Source organism: Parasteatoda tepidariorum, chromosome 7 (genome assembly GCF_043381705.1).
Source record: "Parasteatoda tepidariorum isolate YZ-2023 chromosome 7, CAS_Ptep_4.0, whole genome shotgun sequence".
NCBI classification, from domain to species: Eukaryota; Metazoa; Arthropoda; class Arachnida; order Araneae; family Theridiidae; genus Parasteatoda; species Parasteatoda tepidariorum.
The window spans coordinates 17,989,821-18,002,523 of record NC_092210.1 but is presented as its reverse complement, the minus strand read 5'-3'; the positions used below and the strand labels follow the sequence as shown (position 1 = coordinate 18,002,523).

At 28.2% G+C, this 12,703-nt stretch overlaps 1 protein-coding gene across 1 annotated transcript in view; it reads left to right on the top strand.

The window, feature by feature from the left end:
• LOC107443162 (pre-mRNA-splicing factor nucampholin) overlaps window positions 1-12,703 on the top strand; it is a 44,326-nt gene that overhangs the window by 30,799 nt on the left and 824 nt on the right. The window contains exons 17-22 of the mRNA XM_043046869.2: window positions 2,459-2,604; window positions 3,981-4,058; window positions 4,149-4,301; window positions 6,028-6,155; window positions 8,056-8,157; window positions 10,175-10,335. Of these exons, the coding sequence (XP_042902803.1) occupies window positions 2,459-2,604; window positions 3,981-4,058; window positions 4,149-4,301; window positions 6,028-6,155; window positions 8,056-8,157; window positions 10,175-10,335 (768 nt within the window). The remainder of the gene's footprint in view (window positions 1-2,458; window positions 2,605-3,980; window positions 4,059-4,148; window positions 4,302-6,027; window positions 6,156-8,055; window positions 8,158-10,174; window positions 10,336-12,703) is intronic.

The window sequence follows — 12,703 nt, the reverse complement described above, 5'->3', positions numbered from 1 at the left end:
TTGTTTTATTTAAAGCTGTCTTTACTCGCATTGAAATAAATAAAAAAAAAAGATATCATATCAAATATTTAAGAATCTAAAGATAGCCAAATCCAACATTGGTCCCAATCGGTCTTGAGAATTTCCACTCTACTGCTTTTTGTTTAAGTCTTTCACTGAAGCAGAGAGTGCAAAGCGTTTTTAAAAAGTGCTTAAAGGTGCTTATTTTATTCTGGGTTTGTAAAAATTGCTTAATTTTCTATCTTTTAAGTAGAGATTTTTTCTTTGCCGTATTGATTGTTGTTCTGAATTACAAAAAAAGGCAGGATTTTCAAAATTTCTCTGCAATATTTAACAGAAACTAATTATTTTATCAAGATTATGTAGAGTTTTTGAAAACGTTTTATAATTTTATTGATTTTATGCTTATAATTTAAGAACTTTAAACGATGGAATGCAGTAATTTTTATTACTGTGCAGATCCTAATTATGATTTTTTTTTGGAAAGTGATTAAAAATGTTTTTTGAGTGCTTAAAAGGTGCTTATTTTTTGTTGAAAAATCTGGCTACGTACACTGAGGCAGTTTGTATTGATAAAATAATTTTTTTATATGATAAAAAGGCATTCTAATGTTGCATTGTTTAAATATACAGTCATAAAAGTAAACTTTGTTAAGTATGATACTTGTATTTATTTTTATGAAGAAGGATTTTTTGAAAAAAATAATTAAAGAAAATGTCACATTTATCCTCTTAAAAGGCAGAACATTTAATTTGAATAGTGCAAAACGAAAACATGCTTATAAAACCTGAAGTGTTTCATCAGCTATTGATAGTTATTAAAAACAGAAAGTTGGGATAAAATTATTCTTAAAATAAGACAGATAATACCAATAATTAAATCTTTCATGTATAAAAAAGAATTTAATATGCTTTATGAAGAATAGACTATTGTTTTCTTTGCTTTTAGAAATCCAAAGATTTATTTAATTTAGGTTAAAGGTAAATTTGTAAAAAAAAAGAGGAAAGAATAGAAAGATATCGTGAAATTCAGGGCAACTAATAGTGTGCATCTATCCTATATTGAATTATAAAGGTTAGAAATGATAAGTTACGAAATACTCTGCCAAAATTGAGTAAGAAATTCATAATCTGTTTATTATTCAAAATTATTATTCTCTAACATAATTTTAGAATTTTAAAGAAAGTTGGCTATAAGATATTTTACAGATATTTATTATAGTAGAATTGCTATAAACTTTTTAACCTTAATCTTCAACAGTGTTAAATACTTATGTAATTGTATTCGAAAATTACTAAGAATTGTTTATAAAATTATTATTTTACTGAAATATGTTAATTGAGAATAAGATTTTAATGGATATATTGTTGAAAGTATTAGATGAATTATAAATTTAATTATTTATTGATGAGATATATGTTAACTTATTTTTTGGAGAGAATTAAGAAATTTTAAATTTAATTACAAACTTAAATTTCGCAAATAGTAAAATATTTATTGGAACCATTAGACATCATATCACATTAGTATATCTTCATCTGTAGTATATCAATCAGTGAAATGGGAAAACGGGAATGATATAATTCAACAAAGGTTATGTCACACTAAAGGGTTTATATCTCTTTACTGAAAATATCTATGTAAATTTCTAAGATTAAATGTCTAGTTATCTTCTTAGTGCTACATAGCCTGTGCTAAATTACAACATCCCTGTTGTGCTATCTTTGTCATTTATCCTGCTGACAAAGGTGTATCAATGGGACTCACAGTATTTAAAGAATATCTTAGATCTCTTAAGAATATCTATGTAGATATCAAAACAATAAATATGTAAATATCTAATGAGATAAATATCTAGTTATCTCTTTAGCGTTACACAATCTATGTTGAATTACAACATCCCTCTTGTGCTATCCCTTACATGTCACATTAGTAATTCTTTATCAGTTTGATAAATTACTGGGGTGGCAAAACAGGATGATGTAATTCAACGAAGGTTATGTCACACTAAAGAGATTATATCTCTTTATTGTAAGTATTTAAAAAATATCTATGTTGATCTTAAGAATATCTATGTAAATATCAAAACAATAGAAGCAATATAAATATCTACAAGCAAAACAATATAAATATCTAATGAGATAAATATATCTAGTTACATATCTCTTTAGTTTTACATAGCCTATGTTGAATGGAACACTGAAACCTGCATAGGTTATAACATAAATTTTACTATTTATGGTTTTTAAGCACTGCATTTAATGAAACTCAATTTTATAACAAAGGATTCTACTAGTCTTTTAGCTATTTAATGGCTTAAAATAGCTTGGATAATGGCTTTCTTACTTCCTTTTTCTTAGTCTTCTTTTTTCTTTTATTAAAATGTTGGTTAAACTGCCAAAATGCATTTGAATGTTACGGAATATGTGTTAATACTAATAAGTTGTACTTTTTCAGATGATGAAAGTCAACAGATTATCGACATGACTGAAACTAACTTAGTCTGCTTGAGAAGGAAAATTTATTTAACTGTTCAGTCCAGTTTAGATTTTGAAGAATGTGCCCACAAACTTTTAAAACTGGAATTAAAGCCAGGTCAAATAGTGAGTATTATTAAAATCCATATAATTTCCTTGAAATATCTGCAATATGATATGCGATTTTTCATTATTTTTTTGTGTAATCGTACATTAATAGCTCAAACTTTAATTAAACATTCATGTTGCTAACATTCCATTATTCTAAGAATATTTGAACACTTTTCAAATGCTATGCTTGCTGACCTGTTAATCTGTAATTGATGTGACATGTCAATCCCCTTGTTGTAAGCTTGAAAAACTTAATGTAAATTTTTATATAGCAATAAATTTGATATTTTCCTTTCATGGAAACAGCATTTAAACAAAAATATGTCTAGTTAAAAAAAATTGCTTCACACACTTTTTTTCAATCTCCTTTCCTTTATCTTTCTAATGCAGAAAATTTGTGTGAACTATTTATTTTTCAATATATAATGTGTGTAATATCTTTGTGTTATGTACAAACATAATATTTAATTTAACCCTTTCGCGGCGACTGTCATCTGTACGTACCAGCAAGAAACACACTCACTTCTCGACCGACACACCGGCATGGAAGAGTGTTTTCTCGTTCACCCCCGCCCGTCGCCCATTAGTGCCAGTGTCCTGGAACGTTTTTAGAAATTATATTTTTGCCAGAAGATGGCATTGTATGTCCATATGGTTTCAGATACATGTAGATTTGACCTTCTACTCACAATTAGAGTAGCATGACTCACATACACGTGGTTTGTAGGGGGAAGGAATGACGGGGAAACGAATGTTTTCGAATGGCATGCTTTTTGACTGCTCTTTAAATTCGCACGTGGTATTTGTTTACAGTAAGCAGGAAATGTTTGTTTTTTGTTTTGTTTTTTCGCTACAGCGTTGGGTATTTTGATTTGCGGTCCAATTTTTTTTGGAATGTTAGTGTTTTCAAATTTTTCATAGGAAAAAAGAATTTTGAGTCATATATTTAGTTTTCATATATATAATGTTGACGCCCGGTGGCTGAGCGGTAGCGTTTCGCGCTGTCGTGCCACAGGTCCTTGGTTNGTAAAATATATATTTAAACAAGAAATAACTTAAGTAAATAAAGTATCTATAGAAATATATATAAAGCATATGCCATTTAAATACTCTAAAGAACATTATTAAACAGCGCGTTGATATTTCGGTAAATTCATGGATTTAGGCTTAGCAGCAAAAACCCTCCATCCCTGGGCAGACACTCGCGAGAGAGACTGCCGGCCTCAGTGATAAGCGTGTGTTTGCGCTTCCTGTTGCAAAAGGGTTAAAGGACAAATAAAGCCTACTTTTAAAATATTCAATTTTCTTAAATAACTTAAAGCAGCATTGTAAATTCAGTTGATGATTCAGTTTCTCTAATGTAATATCTACCATATTTTATTCTTTTTTAGTTGGAAATGTGTTACATGATTCTAGATTGCTGTGCACAGCAGCGAACATACGAGAAATTTTATGGATTACTAGCACAAGTAAATCTTTATTATGCTTTTAGATAATAATGAGTAGAAATAAAGATTACGTTTATGCTAAATAAATGTTTTTTTTCCTTTTTATTCTAGAGATTTTGCCAGCTAAGTAAAGTTTATGTGGAGCCATTTACTGAAATTTTTGAAAATTCATACAAAACCATTCATCGACTAGAAACAAATAAACTGAGAAATGTTGCCAAGTTTTTTGCACATTTGCTGTACACAGATGCAATATCATGGATGGTAAGTACTGTTAAAAATAAAATAAAAATCAACGTATTATTACTTAGAATTTTTCAGTGTTTTCAATTGTTAATGATTTTCTCACAATTGATTTTTTTCGTTTTAATTTTGAAAGATTTGTAACTTTTAAATAAGAAATCTCATTATATTTGCTACTAACAAAAGAGAAAAATTACTGATATGGATTGCACATTCTTGAGAAAATTGCATGGTAAGTGAGCAGGGAACATGAAGAATTGTGAGCAGAGCAATTATAAAGGAAACGAAATGAAAATTATTTATAAGTTCAGAAAATTTATGGAATGCTTATCATTCAATTGGAACAATCATCGCTCATTTAATCATTCAACAAGTTAAACATATTTACTATAGATGGCAGAAAGAACTTAGCATTTTATAATTGATGAGCTTTAAGGAAGAAAATATTAGATGCTTAAAAAAATAATAATAGTTACGAACCATCAAACCACTTTGTATATTTAGTCGGAAATTTTGCAAATCAAACAAATACGCCAATTTCTTAAGATCCTTCTGTAAATTAAAAGAATATTGCACAAGTTAAAGGAAAATGTGGAATATAGATTCAGTAAAAATAAATAAATGTCATAATAAATTTAGCTTTGAATGTAAAGTTTACTTTTTGAATCTTTTTTTTGTGTGTGTGTCACTATAAGTTTATGCTTCAAATCCCCTATTTTTGTATCAACTTTTATTTACATCTCCTCATTAATTGAAGCCTTTGTAGTTTTTAATCAAGTATATATTTCTGCTTCAGTTTCTTTGGATTCTTTATTTAATACTGTATTTACCTATTTTTATTTAAATTCATATTATATTTTCCCAGCAGAAGTTAAAGTGAGGGAATTAAAATATGATTTTTAAATGTATCACTGTGAGGAAACAATCCAACTAAATCGAATGGTTATGTTTCATGCTCAATCCATAGACGGGGTATCTGCGCACCTGAAGAGTCATGAATTTCGGTATTGAACAAAATTTGTGATGGAAAGTCTTGAATTTAGGTCGCTGAAAAATCTAATTTTTAAATTGGAATCCAACCCCCAATTTCATGGTGTTCCGAATATCTGAATTTCTAACAAAATCCCTACTCACAGTCATATTTTATTAAAATATGATGTTTTAAAAGCGAATTATCTTTTAAACTGTGATTTCAGAATATTTATTGTTATTATTTTTATCAATTTGAACTTGTAGCTGAAGCAAGCCTGTCATTGGCGAACTTTTTTTATTCCGAAATGAGAACAAAAAAATCAGGAGTATTTCTTTCCTTTCCTATGAACAAGAAAAGTATCTTTAGAATATAATTCTACAGGAAAAAAAAGAAAAATTTGCTTTCATATTTTTTCAGCTATTTTATTGCTTCAACTCTTTCTTTACTCTGTTTTTTTAAACTTATTGTTGTTTTTGTTGGAGAATAATTCTTGGAATTAGTCATGAAAAGTCATAGATTTGAAAATCTATAATGTAGCAGATACTCTGTATAGAATCCAAGGTATTAAAATGCCTCAAACGTTTCATTAAAATAAATTAAACACCTTAATTTACTTCCACCTGGCCCTAGTTTATTTGAACATATCTGAGTAAAATATATCAGTTTTAGGTACCTTTTTTTATATATGTTAATAATTTAAGATTTTTATTTCTGCTAATAAATTAAATACTTTCTGATATATTGAACAACTGTCTAATAAAGTTGGTTTTCTAGGTATTAAAGATTATTAAATTGAATGAGGAAGATACTACCTCATCTAGTAGAATTTTTATTAAAATTCTCTTCCAAGAACTTTGCGAATATATGGGATTGCCAAAGCTAAATGAACGAGTGAAAGATGCGTAAGTTCATCTTTTTATATTTCGCATTAAAATTAATTAAACTGCAATTTAAGAAAAAGCTGTTGCTTGGAATTTTTACTTGATAACTGCATTTTGTTGATTATTATTTATTAATCAAGAAATCATTAACAATTTTCTTATAATTAAGGTAAAACTTATATTTATTGCTCCCTCACTTTTCATTAAAAAAAAATTCTAACACTGCTCTTGAAAAGCTTTTAAATAAATGCTGAAAAATAATTTGAAGCCATTTGCATCATCAACAAATTTTATTGTTTAGAATATGCATCATATTACTACACATCTTCAATATTCCACACTTTTTCTTTCTCATTATTATTATTATTTTGGTTTATTTTTGCACTGAAAAATTATTGTGTTGTAAAGCAATTCGAAATAATATGTTGATATTTGTATTTACTATTATATTTAAAAGCAACTGGTAAAAAATAGGTTTAGGTAAATGTGATTTCGTGTTAAAATGCATATTAAGTTACTTTATGATTTCTTATTAAATTTTTTAATATTTATCTTTATTTTACTTTGAAATAAGGTTCAAGTATTGAGTTGCAACTTTCTTGAACGTCATTCAGGTTTGGAATAACTAAGTCTAATTATTAAGTTCAGTTAGCAGAGTCAATCAATTATCTAAGTCTAATTATCAGAGTGTACAAATGATTTGGAAACTGTCAAATATCTAGAATATAATACATAATATCTAGAAATATACAAAAGGTGAAATGATGAAGACATTTAATATTTTTTTAAAAGCTATCCAATTGTAGCAAACTCACTCTTTCACCCCACCTCTTCAAGGTGAGGCAGGGGATGGCTTTGAAATCTTAATTATGAACCACTACTATTACAAATTCGGATTCTCCAGAAAAAAGTAACCCTATTTGAGCTGTAGATTTTTATGCATTTTGATAGTGCTGTAATCGAGAACTATTAAATTAAGAAGATAAAAATAAACACGCTTAAATTTTTTGTATTAATTTTTTATTATCTGGAAAAAAATATTTTTAATTTTATTCATTTTTCTTTTTTCAATTTGATGGGTCTGATCTGATTACAGAGAAGACTGATCTGATTTTTTCTGGAGAATCCAATTGTGCAATAAAAAAAATAGAAATTCATATTTAAAATTACAAAGTTGCCCCCATCTCACTTCCTTGGGGTGGGAGTGCGAGATCCAGTTTGGTATCATTGAATAGCTTTTAAAAATTATTTAATGTGACTATTTTCACTTTTTTCTATCTCATATATATTTCTCGAGATGTTTGGCTGTTTCCAAATTTTGTTTACATCCTGTATATGTATAGTTTGTCAAAGTTAAGAAATCCTGTCGCCACAAAGTCTGAGGCTATCTGGTGCTATGGAAACAAGAATGGTGCATTTTAGGGAAGGTAGCTTCACTCTAGAACTAACACAATAAACCAAAGAAAGAGATTGCCTTTCTCTCGCCGATCCCAGTCAAAACCACTCAAAAACAGTGACCCCGCACACCCCTACTTGAAATAGTCATACCTCATTACCATAGTCACCGCCACCAGTCCAGACAAATGTCTGAGGAGTTTTGATTTTAGACAAACTATATGATATTTTACGTAAATTTTGCGCTTTTAATTTTTTTCTCTTATTCTTTTTTATGTTTATATTTTTTCATAAAATTTTCTTTCATTGCTTAAAGTTAGCTTGGTGTGTAATTATTTGCAATCTGAATAAATTTCATTTCCTCAACTTCATCTACAAAACTCATGTCTCTTATACTCTAAGTTACGAAAATATGAGCTTCAAAAAACTGTAACTTTTGGAATTCTGTATACAATAACAACTAAACAATTAATGTTTCATTTTACTGTTGTGTGAATTAATGTTTTTGTTTATATTTTATAAACAGAACACTTCAAGAAGCTTTTGATGGACTCTTTCCTCGAGATCACCCTCATAATACAAGATTTGCTATTAACTTCTTTACTTCCATTGGATTGGGAGGTCTAACGTAAGTTTTTATTTAATTACTCTTTAAAAAGTTTTTTTTTTTCTAAAATTACTTAATCTTATAAAGTTTTTGCAATTTTTATTTTAAGGTAAGTTTTTATTGTGTGAGATACATGTTTCAGTTTAAGCTCAGTTATTTCAGATTTAGTGAGACAAGTTATCTCAGATTTAATATACAGTAGGGAACTGATTATCCGGAACGATCGTGATCATCGCTATTCCGGATAACTGATTTTTCCGGTTTTCTGAAACGCTATAAAAAGCCGTTTTTTTATTGTTGAACCCAACTAAAAAAAATGATGAAATAATACACTAATGATTATTTCCAAAATGATGCTAAGGTAAACATCTTTCAAAAAAGAAAGAGAAATCCTAAAATCTTATGAGGAAAAAAAATTATTTTTTGAAAATATGGCGGAAAAATGTATCGAATTTCGTTCCGGTTTTTTGGTTTTCTGATTTCCGGATAACGGGTTCTGTACTGTAGTTTGAAATTTTATAGCCATCGAGCAAGGTTCAGTTTCAAAAAATGACTTCAAAGAAAAAATTTCTAATTATAATATATTTTATTTATTTTATAACCGGCGTTTAACAGCGCACCAGATTCTGAGTTTATGACTATCAATGTTCAACTCTGTAGCCTTGTAATTTTTAACCTTAGCCAGAAGGCCAGAGAACTCCTAGATTAAGCATTGGGACAAACTAGCTTTCTGTGAAGACTTTTTGATGGAATTAATCTGCCTTTACCTTGCATGGAAAGGAAAATCTCCCATAGTTTGCCTGACAGCTAGGGAATTGTAACCCATGATCCGTCAACAACTTAAGATATTTTTCAACTCTGCTGCATTTTGCAAGATATTAAGATCTGAAATTCAAGCAAAAAATCTCTTGATCATTTTGTAATGGCTAATATAATCAAGAAAAAAGTTCTTGGTCAGAAACTAGTTATTTTATCATGATCATGTAAAGTCTCTAAAAATTATTTTTTTCATGTATATAGTGCTTAAAAATATTTTTTGAGTGCTTAAAACAGAGGTCGCCAAAGTGGTCTATATAGACCCCCAGGGGTCTATTTAACGAAAGCGGGGGTCGATCTGAGACAGGGGTGCGAATGGGGGTCGATCCAAATCGGAAGGGTCGATTGTGGGTTTAAAAAAAAACAGTTCTCAACACGCAAATCACACATACCTAATTAAGTATGTAAAATTTGTGAATTTTTTTTATAACTGACTTACTATCAGTTTCTAAAGNTGTACAAACACTGTATCTAATAGAGTTTTATTTTAATTAACAGAAAATTACGTTTGTAGGGGTCGATGGAGATTTCGAAAAATTATACAGGGGTCGATGATCAAAAAAGTTTGGCAACCCCTGGCTTAAAAGGTGCTTATTTTTTGTGGAAAGATTTGGCTACGCATCCTGCCAGGTCCTTAGCCCCCACATTGCACATCGTTATTTCCCTTTTATTGGTTGTCAGTTTTCATTTAATTAATTTCACTTGTAAATTGATTAATCTGATAGCATTTTTAATATTTTCTCTTTATTCCGTGTTGTTGCACTGATAATGCTACTTGTATAGTTCCCAAATAATCGATCCTGTCTCTGTTAACTACGTTTTAACTTAACTGTATATAAGGTGTATGATGGCTGGCTTTATTGTTAATGTAACTTTTTAAAAGATACATTAATTTTTTTTCTTTGCGATAAAGTCAAGTAAAATAAATTCAACTTTTCTTATTTCTCATGTCAATTATCTGTCATTTATACATCTAAATACATGGGTTGATATAATATAATAGTATTCTAATTTTTGATATTTGTTTTTATTTGTAGAACACTTTTTTTTCACATTGAATAATAAATTGTGAAGCATTGCGATATCAAATCTTAAATGCTTTTTTATGAAAATTTGATGTCTATAATGAATATGTGACATAGAATTTTGTTTGAATTTTTCTGGGCAAGTCAATGAATTTTATTTTATAATTAATTTTTTTCTGTTTTGTTTCCATTATTAGTGATGAACTTCGTGAACACCTTAAAAATTTACCTAAAAATCCTGTTCTGCCTCCCCAAAATGATAATGAATCATCTGTAGAAGAAAATTCATCGTCTTCATCCTCATCATCTTCCAGTAGCTCGTCATCTTCTTCATCCGAATCAGAGTCTGAACAAGAAAGTAAGACATTTTTAATAATTTACTGATTCTTTCTGTTCTGTGATTTCTATCAAAACTTATTGTTTTAATAACATGAATTTTATTAGTAACTGTGATCAAGAATTTTTTTTTAAAAAATGCCACCTATCAATTTTTTTTTCAAGATCATTAGATTTATTTTAAATGCGTTTGCCATTATGGCGACAGTTTTACATCAAGCTGTTTTTCAGTATTATTTTCAGATAGATAGTGTACAAGCTTCTGAAATTTTTACTTGGTAACAATACAATACACGAAAATATCTTGTCTTGGGCTGGTTAATTTCATGGAGTTTTTTACAATCTGAACTTATTGTATCATTTAAATATATTTATGTACTCTGATCCACTCTTACATATGCTAATATGTTTAATGCATTGTAATCTGTATGTAAAATTTATGCTTGTGTGGCTTGTATAAACTTAAGTCCATATGTATGCGTACATTTAACGCAATTTAAATAAATTCAGTAGAGTCTCTGACTTACATGTTTTGAGGTATATTTTCAAACTTAAAATTTTAAAATAAAAAGATTTTGTGAGTTTTCACCATAAAAAAGACAACTCGTATATGCTGTTAATTGTAAATAAACAAATTGAATTGATATATTCAAAGTGTTAAAAGTTTAAAAAATCAATTTTGATTCTTTAAAGCGAGGAATTTTCTAAATATTTATGTGTATAACATAATGCTTTTATATTCGGATCTGACGTTATTGTCTATTTACCGTTAGTTTCTATTTACAGGTATCATATAGACAGGTCTAAATATATCAGAATGGTTGAAGGCAAATGACATGCCTTCATATTCCAAAAAACAGAATTCAAATTGTTTCAAATTCGATGAATTAAACCCAAAGGATGAAAATTAATTAGAAAGGATCATGCTCATTAAGAAAAGATAAATAAATATTTGTGTATCTCTGATAACTCATTTCAGTTCTGTTGGATGTTCTATTACATTCAATATATTCACTAGACCTTGTGCCCTCAAATTTCCAAACATTAATATTCTGTTTACCTGATAAAGATTGCGGAATATATTGTCATACATATAATTTTATAAATATTTTACATAATTTAAATATGCTATGTTTCAATTTTTCTTAAAAATTTGCATAAACTTTCTAGACATCTGAATATTTTCAGTCACTTTATAAACCCTTTCCTTTTGCAATTTACATTATAAAATAGATGTTTCTAACTTGTTCTCTAAGTGCAAGCTTACACATTTTTTTAAGAGAGTGTTTGGTCACAAAAGGGACTTATTGAAAATATTTTCATGTTCTTTGCTACAAAAATCCAAAACAATGACTAGTTTTTAAATTTGTCTAAGCACATTTTTAAAAAAATGCATAAATTTTTACTGTGTTCTTACATTGTAAAAAATCCAAAATAATTATTTAAAATGTCATAAATGTCATAACACAAGTGCTGCAATTTATTACACATTAAAAAAATTTTAAAATAAAAAGATTTTGCATCATAAAAAAATTTTTTTACATGGTATACAACATTTGATCAAAATCGGTTGAATAGTTCCTGAGAAATTGAATTTACTGTAGGGTTATTTTTGGTGGTGGGGGGGGGGAGTCAGAAATCCGAAACTGTAGAAAGAAAGGTATGTTTATTCAGAAGTTCCTTTTTTGTGTTTGACTTATCTCAAAATATAGTCTGCACTTATTAATTGCATATTCGAGTTCACCTCCTCAAGCCATTAAGTCTGAGTCCTAAAACCTAAAGATCCAATCTAAAATTATTTAGGAAGAGGAAGATCCGTTTTTTTACATTTTTATTAATATTTTATTGTACATTTTAGTAAGTGATATTTTTTGTTTTCTTTTAGTAAATAAATAATTTATATTTATTCATAGAATATTTTTTAATAAAAACTATTTCATACCAATTTTTTTAAATAAAATTTTATAAATTTACTTAATATGTAACACATTAAAAGTGATCCATAAGCTGTGTTTTTTTTAAGTATATCAATTGGAATTTTTAAAAATTTAAGTGATTTTGTTTTCAATATTCGTCAAACATTCATCATTTGAGTAGTATAGGCTAAATATAGAATATTTGTATGTTGCATCTCTAATTTAGTGGCAGCAATTAGCATTTCTTTTTGAAAATGTACTTTTTTTTATTACAATTTTACAGTGTTGAGTATAATCTTGTATCTATTTATAATTTAAAAACTCCTTGAAAGAGTTTTTTGCAATGACAGGATCCTATTTGTACAAATTCACCAAAGCAGGACCCTGGTTGAAAGAATGTGACTTAACATTACTTTTAGATTCACAAATTATGGGTAGATTTTTCCCAATTTTTCAAAAACAGGACCTTTCACA